Source organism: Choloepus didactylus, chromosome 14, assembly GCF_015220235.1.
Source record: "Choloepus didactylus isolate mChoDid1 chromosome 14, mChoDid1.pri, whole genome shotgun sequence".
NCBI classification, from domain to species: Eukaryota; Metazoa; Chordata; class Mammalia; order Pilosa; family Megalonychidae; genus Choloepus; species Choloepus didactylus.
Window position 1 is genome coordinate 87,441,780 of NC_051320.1, and position 15,467 is coordinate 87,457,246.

Here is a 15,467-nt window from a genome sequence, read left to right on the forward strand (position 1 = left end):
ATTAAAGGTCCTTTCCACGCAGCGGTCCAGTAAACCGCCCGCTCGCCCGGACGCCTCTCCAGCTCCCCTTCTCCTCGCCTGCAAAGTAAGGGCCGCCTCTCCCTCGCCGCCCCGCGGAGCTGCCTCTCCCTCGCCGCTCCACATCTGGGGCCGCCTCTCCCACGCCGCTCCGCGCCCGGGCTGCTCTTCCTTTCCCGCATTAACCTAACTCTTACCCCCGACTACCTTTCGTCTTCTCTTCCTATGTCCCCCCATTCCTCCTAACACTCTTCCTCCAGTAGCTTTCCCTCTTCCCCTCCATTACTTTGCTGTGGTCCTCTGTGTCTTTGTTTCTTTGTTTCGCGCGGTGTGCCTCTTTGCGACCGCCCCCCCCCAAACTGCTCTCGCTACTAGAGGCTCCTGCCTTCTATTCTCGCCGTCTCTTTCAGCCTCGCGACCACGGTTTACCTCATTTTCTTTACTCAATAATCAACTCCCCTTCTTTTGTCTTTCTTTTTTTAACTATTTAAAATATATAGTGTGACATATATAAAAATTAAACTTTTGCTTATTCATTCAAGCTACTATTACTATACATACTATCTTATAAATTAGTTTTGGATTAAAAACCAGCTAAAATATTGTGAAATAAGATATGTTTCATTGGTGGGGAAGTGAATATGAAAATGATACAGTTCAATATCTTAGTTTAATGGCTAAGAAGAAATACAGTTTATCAATGGTATATTAATTTTTTCTTACACTAATTTTATCCCTTCAAATTAAATTAGTAACCCATTTATAGTTATGGAAAAAGTACCCTTGGTACTTGACTAACTAGCTTTTCCTAACTGATTTGGATTAAAAACAAAAACTGCTACATCAGAAACATGTTGACATAATCAAAGGAAACAGCTGTTTACAAAAAAGAAGTCATTATAAATAAGTGAATGGAATTCAAATGTAAAGCTATCTTTTGTTTCTCACAGCTAATATCATTCTATCAATATTCAGACTTAACGGAAAATAAAACTCAAACCTCAGTATATCTGTTAAGATCCAATAATAGTTATGTCCACATCAGGAAAGAATAAATAGCAAATTTACAAGTCAGGGTTTTGTTTCTAACTCTACTGTGAAAAAAAAAAAAAAAATCATTCTTTAGCATAAAAAGGCTCCCTGCTGTCTTTATTATAAATATAAACACAGGAAAGGTTATTTGAGCTGGAGTCCCTACTATGAATTAATTGTAAAGATGTGTGAAATCAACATATATTCACTTACTGATAGGTATTGCCTTAACCAAAAGCTGGCAATCTTTAATTACACAAAGAAATGCTTATTTCTGACATGTATAAACAGAATCTTAATGGACAGGTTTTATAATTTTCCTTCTTCACTCACACATTGGCCAACATTGGCCAGCAATAGATCTCTGCAGTAGCATAAGAACTATTCAAATAATGATAACATGCATATATCCAAGTAACCTGTTCTAAATTCCAAAGCAAAGCAAAAAAAAAAAAAAAAAAAACAAACATTAGAACATTAGAAAGACTGTCTACTTATCTCTCTCATTAATCTTCTATTAATGTGCCTACTCTCAAATCTCAGAAAAATATTTTCATAATTACCAAAATTAACAAAATAATTAGATGATCTGTAGATTTTAAAAAATGACTGATACCATCAATCATACTGCAATTCCCCCTATGAGCACTACTGTACATACTGGGGGTGTGAAACATTAGCCACTAATTGGAAGCCTCCTGTTCCTAATCATTACCTTACCTTAAAGTGGGCCCCTACAGGGTGCAAACTCCCTACAGTTAACTGGCTCGGCCAAGAAAGTGAGGGATCCTGCACACATCTTAATCTTACAGTGCAGCTCCCCACTAATCCCTCCTGGTTACTCGGTCGAACTTGGGGCTTTAGAATCTATAAGGACGGAACCGACCCAGGATCACTTATTCTCATAAAAAAAGAGGCTGCAAACCAACCAGGCCAAAATACTGCATTAAAAACACCCTCTGGCATTGGTCCCAATAAAGTCATTAACCCCCTTTTTCCACAGCTCTCCAGCCGCACCTCAGCTCCAACCAGCCGCACCTCAGCTGCAAACAACGCATCGCCAACCCCACCACCCCAACCTTTTCTGCCCCCCTCTCGTTACTCCTCTCCCCTCCTCGGCCTTATCCAAGCGGCCTTCACCTCAGTGAATTCCTCCAACCCCAATCTTACCTCCTCCTGTTGGCTTTGCCTCTCCACCTCCTCCTCCCTGTATGAGCCAGTCGCCTCCAACCTCTCCTTTTCAGAAAACACAGAGGACAGCCCCTCGAAATGTATTTGGAATACCTCTGCCGTCCCCCTAACCTTTCATTCAGTCTCCTTTACAGGAAAGTGCATCCGCCCTCGCTCCAGTAACTCTCCCAGCCTCACTGCCTGTGCCAGCTACTCATCTCCCAGCAGCTCTGCCAAATTTCTCATTCGTCATAACTCCTCCCAATGGCTCTGCTCCTCTACAGGGCTTACCCCCTGCCTTAACGTGCAAACCCTCAATACAACTAATGAAACTTGCCTCCTAATTGTCCTCATCCCTAGGGTCCTATACCACAGCGAGGAAGACTTCTTCCTCCGCCTGGAAACAACTGCAGCTTCTGCCCCACTGCAAAAGCGAGAGCCCATCACCGTCCTCATGATTGCCTCCCTCCTAGGTCTTGCAGGCGCTGGCACCGGAATCGCTGCATTAGCCAGTCAAGGCTCCGCCCTAACTCACCTCCGGGCGGCTGTTGACGAGGACATTCGTCACCTACAAAACGCTATTTCCCATCTTAAAAATTCTGTCAATTCCCTCTCTGAGGTCGTGCTCCAAAACCGCCGAGGTCTCGACCTTCTCCTCCTCAAAGAAGGAGGCCTCTGCGCCGCCCTAGGAGAAGAGTGCTGTGTATATGCCAATTCCACAGGTCTCGCCGAGGACAGCCTAAAAAAGGTCCGAGAGGGACTGGAACAACGCGAAAAAGACCGTGAAGCCACCAGCTATTGGTCCCACATCTTTACCCCCCTCCTCCCATACCTCCTCCCTCTCCTCGGCCCCCTACTAATGATTATTCTAGCTCTCACCTTAGGACCCTACATTATCCGCAGAATTGTCCAGCTTGTAAGGAAACAAACGGATGCTATTTTTTCCTCGTTCGTGCAAGTCAAGTACCAGCGACTCACCACCTCTGACGCTCCCTACTCCGAGATGACAACCAACCCTCCGCGACCTCACCGCCACCGGTCAACCCGCCGACCGCGAGGCCCTTCTCGATCGCCTGAACATCGCACCAACCTCGAGCTCCAGCTTCTCTGAACCTCCAACTTTAAACCCCCCACCCTCGTCCATCCCGCAAGCAGCAAGGCCCCTGTCGAGCGCCCGGGCGCCACACCAACGCCGAGCTCCAGCCTCGCTGAGCCACCGTCAACCCCTTTTCCCCTCCCCCACCTCCCCCTTCCCTCATCCCTTAGCGGACCTCTCCGGTAAGCTTCTTCCTTTAATTAGAAAAGAAGGGGGAAATGCGGGACACTGATTACGTGCTTTAACTTGGCGGGCCTGGGCTGGGGGACCGGATCCACCCCTGGGGAGGGTAGTGGGTACGGGTGAGTGCGCCCTCTACAGCCCCCCGGGCCTGGGAAAGTGAGGCCGGAGGCAGGCCCCATTTCCTCACCCAAAATATACCAAATGTTAGGAGAGGCTTGCCGGAGGGAACCGCCTTTTCCCCACCCCCTTATCTTGCCCGGACACTCCCCGTTGCCAGCGCAACTCCCATCACCACCGGTGCGCATACATTGTTGCCGGACACCGTTACGGGAGCAACTCTCGCCCCTTTTCAATCAACCTCCGCGCCCTCTCAGAACCAATCCAAGCCTTTAACCCCTACAGCTACCCCGCCCTCTAAACGGCCCAATATAAGCTTGTACTCTCCCCTAATAAACTCTCTTGGTTTTCATCATCCTAAAAGAAACGTGTCCCGCCTGTTCCTTTCTCGCCGCCCTCCATACTTGCACGCCTCCCGCCGGGGACCTGGCCAAGTCCCCCGCCTCGCCCTCGCCTCCGGGAAAGAGCCCCCGCCGCCGGTACCCTCGGAGCAATCCTGGGAGCCTAGGATTTAGCAACCGGCCGCCACCCTCCCCCAGACGAATCAACTGCGACCGCATGTTTCCTTAGTCAACAAATGTTTATTGAACATGCCCCAAGTGCAGGTGCAAGGAGTTCAAAGAAAAGAGGCAGTTTCTGTTCTCAAGGAACTCACAGCCAATGACATAGTCACAAGCTCAAGTAGATGGGAGAAGCACAAATGAACACAAGGAACGTGTATTTTAGTAAGCATGTTATCTCTGTATTTGGAGAGACTAGGGAGTATGGGGAAATATATATGATGGGAGGCCCAAGGAAATCATGGGATTTCTCAACTGATATGTATTTAGAAGTGACAACACTGTAACAGAAGGGCTCAAACCCTGGCTGGATGTTGGTCCCAGCTGGAAAGAGTTTTTACAAATTCTACAATCCAAAGCCTTGGCTTCATCATCAGACACATGGATTTAACTGGTCTGGGATGGGGCTCAGACATCAGTATTAAAAGAAAAAAAATTCCCAGGTGTTCATAGTCTGCAGTCAAGTTAGGGATGCTGCTGGGTTTTAATCCCCGTTCTCTGAGCTATTTTCTGAAGATATGGCAATGACAATTGACAAGGTAGAACCAGTGGTTGCTGCTCCTCTGTATGTTCTTAGAAACATTAAGTCTTTTTTCAACTTTTCCTGAATATTCAGGTGATTGTGTGGAAGAGCAATTTGCAGGTTAGGGAGATGCTGTTGACCCACTGTGGGAATCTGGACTAAGCACCGAGGGGAGGGGCACTTGTGGTAGCATGAAATGCCACCCCCTTTTCCTTTCTCCCTTTTCCTCTAAGGCCAGACACTGGGAAGGGAAAATGCTAGCCTCCAACTGCAGCCCCACAGAACTGGGGAGTCAGCCTCCTCCCCACCAGGCCTTTATGCAGAGGCTCTCAGGCTTAGCTAGGGTAAGGGTCCCTAGGGAACTCTGTGACAGTGCACACCCCAGGATCCCAGCCCCAGAGATGCTACTCTCCCCTGGCTGGATGTGACCTAGAAATCTGCACTTTCATAAGTGCCCAAGGTGATTCTGATGCAGGCTGTCTGATCCATCCTACTCCTTTCTAGGTTGGAAACCAACTGAGGCTCAGCGCAAAGTAACTTGCTAAACTAGCACAGCTGAGCTGTGATACGGATGGCCTCAGAACCTTCTTCCTAGAGCTGCAGATCAGGGTCCTTCCAAAACAGCAGGCCACTTCCTTACTTGGCAAATTCCATGTTATCAAAGAAGAACATGCCAAAAGAAGGTGAAATATTCATAATGATGATGATGTCACATCAGAGCCTTTGTACATTCATGTTTTCTTTGTTCATTTAATGAATATTCAGTGAGGGCAAGCGATATATTAGGTATGGGGATATAGAGATAAAGAGCAAGGCACAGGGTCCCCCATCTTCGTGGAGCTTACTGTCTGAGGGACGAGGTGGAAGAGCCATGTGAATTAATGTGATGAGTGCCACACAGGGACCAGCAGGGAGCTGTGAACACCTTTATCAGGTGCACCTAATCTGGAAGTGACACTCCAGCTGAGACCTGAAAGAACAGTTATTTTGGATTAGATGCCATGTGATCACATGACATTTATTATTTTTGTTATTGCAATGACTATTTTTCTTGTAGCTTCCAGATGGAGAAGATGGTTTATTTCTATTTTATAAATGGAAAAACCAAAGCACAGGGAGGCTGAAAAATGAGCTCAGTGTTACCGAGTAAGTCAAGATTTAGGGCTGGTTTACTTACCTGTGGCAGCAAGGAAAGCTCTATCTTTTTCTTTCTTAACTTCTTTATTCCCAGACACTGAAATAAAAGTTTTCATGAGAGAATTAGTATCCTGGAAGAACAGTCTCCCAGAATTGACACCTTTAAAAATCCTCCTGTCTGACATCCCCTTTGGAGGGTGAGGAAACGGAGGCTCAGGAAAGGGTTAGTGATCATGAAGAAATTAGAATGCAAGTATCTAGGCTCTTCCCCAGAACATTCCTTCCTGTGGGGAAAGGACCTGCTGAAACTCAGGTCAAGTCAAGTGTGGCTGGCTTAAGCCAATTTGGCCTTTCACCAGTTCTCAGCTGCTTCTGTTAAATATCAGAGCTAAGTGTAGGTAGGTGTGGGATGGGAGTGCCCTCCCTGTAACCCAGCTACTGGGGGATATGTTGCAACAAAAGGAAGCCTGGGACAAACATACATCAGCATTCAGGGCCAAAGCAGGCAACCAGTTCTCTCTCAGGGAGAATCCAGTTCTCCTTCTTCCGGCACTTTACATGAATGGCTGAAGCAGGTGCAGTGGTATGTGTGGGCAGCTCTGACTCACCTTGCTTGTTACTGGTCAGGTAACAGAGTCTTCCCTGAAGGTGAGGGACCTGGATCTCCAGGGCTGCAAGGATGCTATGGTCTTCTGGGCTTGCAGGATTCCCATTCTTCTCAAGCAACAGTGGTGGCCTGCACGGTCTTTCTAACCAAGCACCCATCTTCAACACTGCTCATTTTGCCAATGAAGAGTTATTTCCAACATTCCTTTTGCTAATTACAAACTCTTGGGTGGATTTTGATAACAGTATTTGAAGTGTGTACTGAATACCCCTAAAGTGTGGATCTCTGAATAGGATTCTGTACAGAAACACTTTTCAAATAAATTGCCAGACAGATAATATGCTATTGTTCTATTTTTTGATAAAAAGGTCACAATAGTTGTGTTTCTAAAATAGAAGGTACTTGATGCTTTTTCACACTTGTTCATGCTTATGATTTCTTTGCACTTTATCTTTTATGATTAGCTGTGGAGCAGGTATTGCTGTTCTCATATAAAGAGAGAAATTCGGAGGCTTGTCAAGGATTGAATCACGTCCCCCACAGAAGTCATGTTTGAGTCCTAACTTCTGGTCCTGAGTGTGGGAACCCATTTGTAAATAGGATTTTGAATCAGGGTATGGATGTGGACCCATTCATAAATAGGCCCTCTGAAGATTCTATCAGTTAAGGTGAGGCCAGACTTAATGAAGATGTGCATCAGTCCAATATGCCAGAAGTCCCTATAAGCACAGAAGTTCTGATGCAGTCAGCTGAGAAAAGCTGGAGAAGGAGAGGGAGCTCTCCAAGGCATGGAGGCAAAGATGCATCTACAAGCCAGAGAATGCCAAGAATTTCTGGCAAGGGAGACCCAGAACACTACAGACTCTGGGAGAAAGTGTGATACCTTGATGTTGGACTTCCAGGCTCCAAAACTGTGAAACAATAAATTCCTGTTGTTTAAGTCAACCCAATTATTTGGTATTTGTCCTAGCAGCCCTGGCAAATTAAGACGAGGCTCAAAGAGGGGAAGTATTTATTTAAAATTTTCATGTTTATATGCCAGAAAATGGGACAATTTGTGGCCTTTGGGGAAAGAAAGTGTTTGGCTGGTGGGGGATCATTTTAAGTCTATACACTTTGTGTCGGTTTGAATGTATTATGTCCCCCAGAGAAAGCCATATTCTTTGATGTAGTCTTGTGGGGCAGACATTTTGGTGCTGATTAGATTTGCTTGGAATTTGCCCCACCCAGCTGTGGGTGATGACTCTGTTGAGATAGTCCCATGGAGACATGGCCCCACCCATTCAGGGTGGGCCTTGATCAGTGGAGCCATATAAATGAGCTGACTTAAAGAGAAGGAACTCAGTGCAGCTGTGAGTGACGTTTTGAAGAGGAGCAAGCTTGCTAGAGAGGAACGTCCTGGGAGAAAGCCATTTTGAAACCAGAACTTTGGAGCAGACACCAGCCACGTGCCTTCCCAGCTAACAGAGGTTTTCCGGACGACATTGGCCATCCTCCAGTGAAGTTACCCGATTGCTGATGTGTTACCTTGGACACTTTATGGCCTTAAGACTGCAACTGTGTAGCCAAATAAACCCCCTTTGTATAAAAGCCAATCCATCGCTGGTGTTTTGCATTCCGCAGCATTAGCAAACTAGAACACACTTATACTCTTTAGTATCTTTTGCACATTTTGGAGAATGCCATTTTGAAGCACAGCTTGGGAGCAAGTGGATGCCAGCCATGTGCCTTCTGAGCTAACAGAGGTTTTCCGGATGCCAATGGCCATCCTTCAGTGAAGGTATCCTATTGTTGATTCCTTACCTTGGACACTTTTATTGCCTTTAGTCAGTAACTTTGTAACCAAATAAACCCCCTTTATAAAAGCCAATCCATTTCTGATGTTTTGCATTAGCAGAATTAGTTAGCCAGAACAGCATTAGCAAGCCAGAACAACTATCCATAATAATAATATTAATGATTGTTAATGTTATGGAGCACCTAATCTGATAAAGAATTTCAGGGTTGGGGGATTGAAGGAACTGGAGATGAAGTTGTCAGGGTTGTGTAGACCACATGAAAGACTTGAGATGCTACCTAAAGAGAAGTGGGAAACCAATAAATAATTTTGGGGGGAGAAAGAGGACAGTGATAGGAAATCTTGGAAAGTGAAATAATGAGATTTATTAAAAGATCACACAGGTTGATGAATGGAGAATGGTTCACAGGGAGATGGGAGGAGAAGCAGAGAGCTGATTTAGAAAGCTCCTTCAGTGGTCCAGGAAAAGAAGACGACAGCTTGGACAAAGGTAGTAGCAATGGAGATAGAGGGAATTCTGTTGAATAAATGGGACTTGACCAAAAAATCAAGGGAAAAGACCCCAAAATGCAAAATTTATTCCCCATGAAAAGACACCTCTGCCATTTTCATCAAACTCACTCCGGATTTTTGGCTGAAATGTTGACTGCTGAGATTCTGTAAAGCACAATGAAAACCCAAACATTGTTCCTAAAGCAAACACCTCATGAACTACAACCAGACCCACCTGCGTTCCCAAGGGCCAGGAGACACACGAGCAGCAGGCACAGCCTCACGGGAGGACCAGGTGACACGAAGCCCGGCATGCTTGTGATACTCTGGTCCACCTGGAAGAAAGCAAGCAAGCCCTTGGGGGCGGACTGCCGGGATCACTAGCCACAGTGATGCAGAATAGTCTTTGCAAAGAGTGCGCCTATCATATTAGGTGCTCCATAACCTTATGTCATTAGAATTACAATCTGAGAAAGAGTTTGTACCAGGTAGGATAGGCTCAGTCATGCTAAAGTAACAAATCAATCCCACAATCTCATTAACGTCATACAAAAACAGACATTGATTTCTTGCATATAGTACATATTCACTGCAAATCAGTGTGGAGCTCTGCTCCTCACAGTCACTCAGGGACCCTGGTTAGTAGCAGCTCCATCATCTTGTTGATCTACCTTGGGTAACTGGGGCCTCCTTAGTCATGGTGCCCATGACAGGGAGAGAGCTCGAGGATCATGCACCTGGTTCACAAGGTCTTTGTGAGGATTGAGGTTGATGTACCCAAAGCATGGAACACAGTGGCTGGCACATAGTAGGTGCTCAGTACAGGTCCCAGGCATCATGCTCAGGGCTGGCAATACAGGGGTTGCCCCAGCCCTCAAGCTGTTCAGTGACTGGGAAGAGAGAGGCACAGGGCCAACTGGTTCTCACTCAAGGCAGAGTGTGCTCAGAGTGTGCTAAGTTCTCTAGAGAGAGAGAGAGCGGCTGGTGAGTCCAGGACTTGGCATTCTCTCCAGCATGATCGTACCAGGAATGGGAATGGTGGACAATCTGGTGAATTAAGCAAGGATTCTTTCCTCCAGCTGTGGAAATATGTTGTCACCTTTCTAATCCTCCATTGTAAAATGGGGAGAATCATTTTGTGAAGATTAAATGAGATCATGAAATATAGCTCTTTGTGCAATCTCTAGTACATGGTGGATACTTGAAAATTTTAATTTCATTCTCATTCTTTTAGCTTTTCTCCCCCTCCCCCCTTTCCTCCTCTGTGTCCATTCTGGAGCCCAGCATCCTGCCAGAGGCATACAGGATGATTAGATACATCCCATAGAAAATAATTACATACATCCCATAGATACAACATAACAGAAAAATCATGATCCCTAACTGCAAACTAGATTCAACTTCTTTTTGACTCTTGCTTCCATTTACCAATGCCTTCCATTTACTAAGAGTAAAAATGCTGCATTTAGTACTTGAAGAACTACTATCTTTATTGCTTTTGTTCTTCATGCAAAACCCATTTTTTGTTTTGTCTAGTTTTGTCTGGAGAAGGGTGCCAGATTTAGCAAATAAAAATACAGGACCCCCAGTTAAATTTGAATTTGAGGTAGACAACAAATTTTTTTTAGTGTATCTCATGCAATATTTGACATGACCTTAGTTTGAAGAACGGAAGGATTTTAATTTAGGGAACTTGATTTTGCTGCAGGCTTGATATGGAACTGGGCTTGGAGGAGTTGCTTAAAGAATTCTCTGCTGAATTAAACCAAATCTCCAGGCTCAAACATGAACTAAGAACTCTGAGCATCATCCCACCCAGACTTCAGATAGTTCTTTTACCTTTTTCAAGAATTCCCCATCGGTGAGTGTCCCATTTAAGCTTCTCATTTTTCACCTTTGGTCCCTCCAATCCAGAGAGGAAAAAAGATGAGAAGTTGGCAAGAGATGGAGGCAGCACAGGGCCGTTTGTGGGAAATGCAGGGTTCTCTGCTCCCAGCGATGGCACACACAGTAGAACTGGCTGGACTTCACCTCACAGCAAAACTGGGAAGTTCTGGGCTTTCTAGTCCCCCTTCTAAGCCCTGGACCACAGTGGGAGAGTCTCAGGCAGGGAAGAAGCCCTAGTTTTGAGGTCAGGCGTTCTTGATTTGAATCCTGAACTGGCCACTGAATAGTGCAGTCTGGGTAAAGTCATTTCACCTCCATTCATTCAAAAAATACGTTAGTGGGGAACTCGCAAGATCATTTTACAAGCAAGGCACCTGGAGCTAACTGTCTGGATTTGCTTCCTGGCGCCCCTGCTTGCTAGCTCTGCAAGTTATGTGGAAGCTCCCTGTGCCTCCATTTTCTCCCCCAAGGCTCTCACATGGATTAAAATATTTTGTATTTATCAAATGCATGGGATGAAATGGACAGAATATGCAAATCCATTGAGATCGAACACAGATTGGTGGTTGTCAGGAACTGGGGAAAGGAGGGATGGGAGCTACTCTTTAATGGGTGTGGGGTTTTCTTTTGGGGCTATGAAAATGTTTTGGAACTTGACAGAGGGGGTGGTTGCACAGCACTGTGAGTGTGCTCAGTGCACTGAATCACTTGCTTTAAAATGGTTAATTTTATGTTAAGTGAATTTCACCTTTATGCCTAAAAAATGCGTGGAACATGCCTGGTATGGAGCAAGTGCTATACAAACATTTAACGAATAAATAAAAGCCTCGACGCAGGCATCAGTGCTCCCGTGGTAAGCCAGACCGAAAACAGTCCCCCTGCAGAGGGAGTAGTAAAGTTCAGGTAAAAGCCACCCAAAGTTGTATGTGATGAAAACTGGATCAGGCATCTAAGCATTTACTCTAAAACAAAGTTATCATTATTTCACTGCATTCCCCACAGCTGTTATTGGATAATTTTCACTTATTAATAAATCACTGTTTCCTCAGTGACACTGGCAGAAAAGCAAGTCACCTAACAATAAGACAGCAAGAGTGAGGAGCAATTTATTGAGCATCTGCTTCTTGGGCATGGCCGCCACTGTTTTACCTTGTCGAGGAACCCGTGAGAGACGCACTGGGATGCTGATTATATGAGAGAAGGACCCGAGAACCAGCGTGGAGCGGGCTGCTTTGTCTCACGGCTCCTGAGTGGGAAAACTGGGATTTGAACTGTGATCTTGCAGGGATGACAGTCGGGGTCCTTTTCCCCACGTTCCCCTCTACTCACCCGCCAAACACAACACCATCCTAGAGGGCACTAACGGGCCTGATGTTGAAAACAAACAGAATTGATTGTTTCAAAATGTCTGGTGAACAGAAGGAGGTAGAAATCCTGTCACACTCCCGGGAGAAGGGCTTGAGGACTTTGTGACCAACAAACCAAGTACCTGCTCGAGAGTCTGTGAAATCAATGCCCGTGTTTTATCGGCAATAACCCCAGAGCTGGAAATGTGAATGGCAAGAAAAAAGCCTCTGGAGCCTTAATTAAACATAGCATTACTCCCAATTAACAAGGATCACAATTAACCAAGGTTACTGTAACGGGACACACAAACCTGCCTCCTCGCTATACTTTGCAGCCCAAAGACACTCAATCAGCTAAAGAATAATTACTAAGCTCAGCTCAGTGCAGGGGGGAAACTCACACTGAAGTGTCACCTCGTTTGTGGCAGCCACAGAGGGTGCTAGACCTTCTCAGGACACTGTTATGTCCATCTGCTCAGCCTCATTTCACGTGGGAACCAGCTCCCTCTTCCTGATGGGGAGCCGGAAGTCGGAGCTGCTAGAGGACTTGTCCAAGGTCCTTAAACTTGTAAGCGGTAGCCCTGGACTCCAAACTCAGGCAGGCGCCCCAAAGCCCATGTTCCTTATAACTGTGCCTCATGAGACAACACTGAAAGGTGAGATTCTGCCTTCATAGATTTAATGAACAAAAAGAAGTGAAGAATCTAGTATTTGTTGATCATCTGATGTGCCTGAATTTTACATCTAATAATCCACTGGTCCATGATGCAATTCTCCTGGTTAGTTATTATTCTTATATAACAGTTTGATGAAAGCAAGGTTCAGTTTGATGAAACCAAGGGAACACAGCCCCAAGATTGCAACCCCAGAATGTTTGCCTCCAAAACCCATGACTATTTGACCACTGACTAGGAAAACAGAACTTTTTAACCTCACTGCCAACCATTTCTAAGGCACTCTTATTTTTGACCCCCATTCCAATTCTTTGGATTAAAGATCACCTTTCCTCTTTGACAGATGTGAGGATGAGCCACCTCCCAGCTGATTCTAATCTCAAGCGTAAGGGAAGAAATAGACTGAGATCCGGGGATGGAGTCTTAGCTCAAGTGTGATGTAGATGTTGGATGATGGAAGCTCTCCCATATCATTCAGCTTCCGGGACCCTGGAGCTTGGGAATTACAGCAGATGCCTTCCTTAGCTGGCTTCATGCTTTGGGGTAAAATAGCTACAGTGTAAGGCTTACCTGTCTCCTGAGCAGGGTAAATGACTTCAGAGAACTTAGGCAGCCAGAAAGAGTAACAGCTAAGACAGAGCCATGGGCTTTATATGAGTTCTTAGTGAAAGATAGCAGGGTGGGGGGCAGGGGGCAGGAGGGCAAGCCTTGATAACTTTGCTTTAAATCCCCTGGGAAAAAAAAAAGGGAATAATAATCCTATCAAGTACTCAGGGCAATGAAACAGGATCAACTCAGGTGGAGAACAATGCCCGTGCAGGGACTGAATAGAAGCCGTGAGCAGAATGACAATGCAGCGATTCAGCACGGGCTGGGAAACCTCTTCTGACGGTAATTATGTGTATTGAAAAAGCAGAGCCGGAGTTACAGAGGTGATGATTTTTCCCCTTCCTGTTGGAAGGGCCTGTGAGCCAAGCAGCACCTGGTGTGCGAGCCAGTGGAGTCCGGAAATCCCTGGGTGCTGTTTGTCGAGTTCAGCAGGTACCTGGAACCTGCTTATTTTTATATGCCTGTGAGCCAAGAATGCGTTAATATGTTTAAACGGTTAAAAAGAAATCAAATGAAGAATAACATTTTGTGTCCTGTAAAGATTAGATGAAAGTAAAATTTCAGTGTCCACAAATGAAGTTTCATTGGAGCATAGCCATGCATATTCACTTATATGTGTTGTCTGTGGCAGCTTTTTGCTGCAGTGGCGAGTTGAGTAGTTGCAACAGACACTGGATGGCCCAAAAAGTCAGAACTGTTTACTGCCTGGCCCTTTACAGAAAAAGTCTGCTGACCCCTGGCCTAGAAGTTGCACAGTTTCTCCCAATACCCGCCACACAAATCCAAGAGTGATGGCTCTTATCTGGGCTACTGGAGTTGCCTCCTAAACTTGTCCTCCTGCCACCACCCTTGTTTCCCCAGATCAGTTTCCCTTATAGCAGCTACAGCATTTTGTTTGTTTTTTAAACATAACTTTCTTGATGTATAATTCACCCATTTAGCGTACAATTCAACGATTTTTAGTAACTTCAGTCACCATCACCAAAATCTAGTTTTGGAACATTTCCACCATCCCACTAAGATTCTTCTTGCCCATTTTCAGTTAATCCCCATCCTACCCCAGCCCTAGGCAACCACTAACTTACTTTTTATCTCTATAGATTTGCCTTTTCTGGACTTTTCATATAAATGGAATCATGCAATCTGCATTCAGAGAAATAATTCTACAGCATGAATCAGATCGTGTCACTCCTTTGCTTAAAACCCTCCCAAGCTTTCCCTGGCACAGAATAAAACCCCAATTCCTGACCCACAGGTCTGTTCCTAATCCCTAGCTACATCTCATGCTATTTTCCCCCTTGCTCGGGGCCTTCCAGAGGCAGTCCCAGCTACTTTGCACTGTCTGTTCCCTCTGATTGGAAGGCTCTTCCCAGTCCTTGCAAATGACTGCCTCTTTCCCATCCTTAGCTGTCAGTGTAGCTGTCCTCTCCAAAGGGGGTGCCTCACCAAAGGACACTGCTATGATTATTGTGTGGTCATAACCTCTAATTATTGTTTTTATTTATTGGCTTGCTTCTCGATGCCTGTCTCCTGGCCAAAAATGTAAGATTGATGAGATCAGAGCTCTTGACTGCCATGTTTACAACCATATCCCAGGGTCCAGTGTGGTGCCTGATGTAAATATTTGTTTAATGAATGAATGAATGAATGAATCCATTATTGCTCATCTGGACTTTTGAAAAACCTCCCGAGTGGTCCTTTTCCTTTATAATCCATTCTTTATACCAGCACTGTGTCCAAAAGAAATAGAATGTGAGCTACAGATATAATTTAAATTTTCTAGTAGCCACATAAGCAGGTGAAATTAATTTTAATAATTTATTTTATTTAACCTGATACATCCAAAATATCATCAACAGGTAATCAACATAAAAATTACCAGTGATCTATTTTACATTTTTCTCCTAAGTCTTCAAAAGCCAGTGTGTACTCTACTCTTACAGCACTTCTCAATTTGGACTGGCCACATTTCAAATGCTCAGCAGCCTCATGTGGCAAGCGGCTACCAGATTGGACCATGCAGCTCTAGAAAATCAAAGTGATTTTCCCAGACCACAAAACTGACCCCTTCAGTGGCTCCAATAGAGCCCCATGCATCCGTCTGACCCCATGAGGTTCTCCAGCTCTCCTCTACTCCCTGCCCTGTCTTTTGCCACCCTGGTCTTCACACTTCCTGTTCTAGCAACACTGCTGCTGAGATTTCCTCCTCAGATGTGCT

The 15,467-nt window shown here is 45.2% G+C and overlaps 1 protein-coding gene across 1 annotated transcript in view; it reads right to left on the bottom strand.

Annotated features, from left to right (window-relative positions):
- HHLA1 (HERV-H LTR-associating 1) overlaps positions 1-9,047 on the bottom strand; it is a 40,505-nt gene extending 31,458 nt beyond the window's left edge. The window contains exons 1-3 of the mRNA XM_037802618.1: positions 8,969-9,047; positions 5,877-5,933; positions 4,881-4,940 (exon numbers count right to left, since the gene is read on the bottom strand). Coding sequence (XP_037658546.1) covers positions 4,881-4,940; positions 5,877-5,933; positions 8,969-9,047 — 196 coding nt within the window. The remainder of the gene's footprint in view (positions 1-4,880; positions 4,941-5,876; positions 5,934-8,968) is intronic.
- Positions 9,048-15,467: the final 6,420 nt, after the last annotated feature.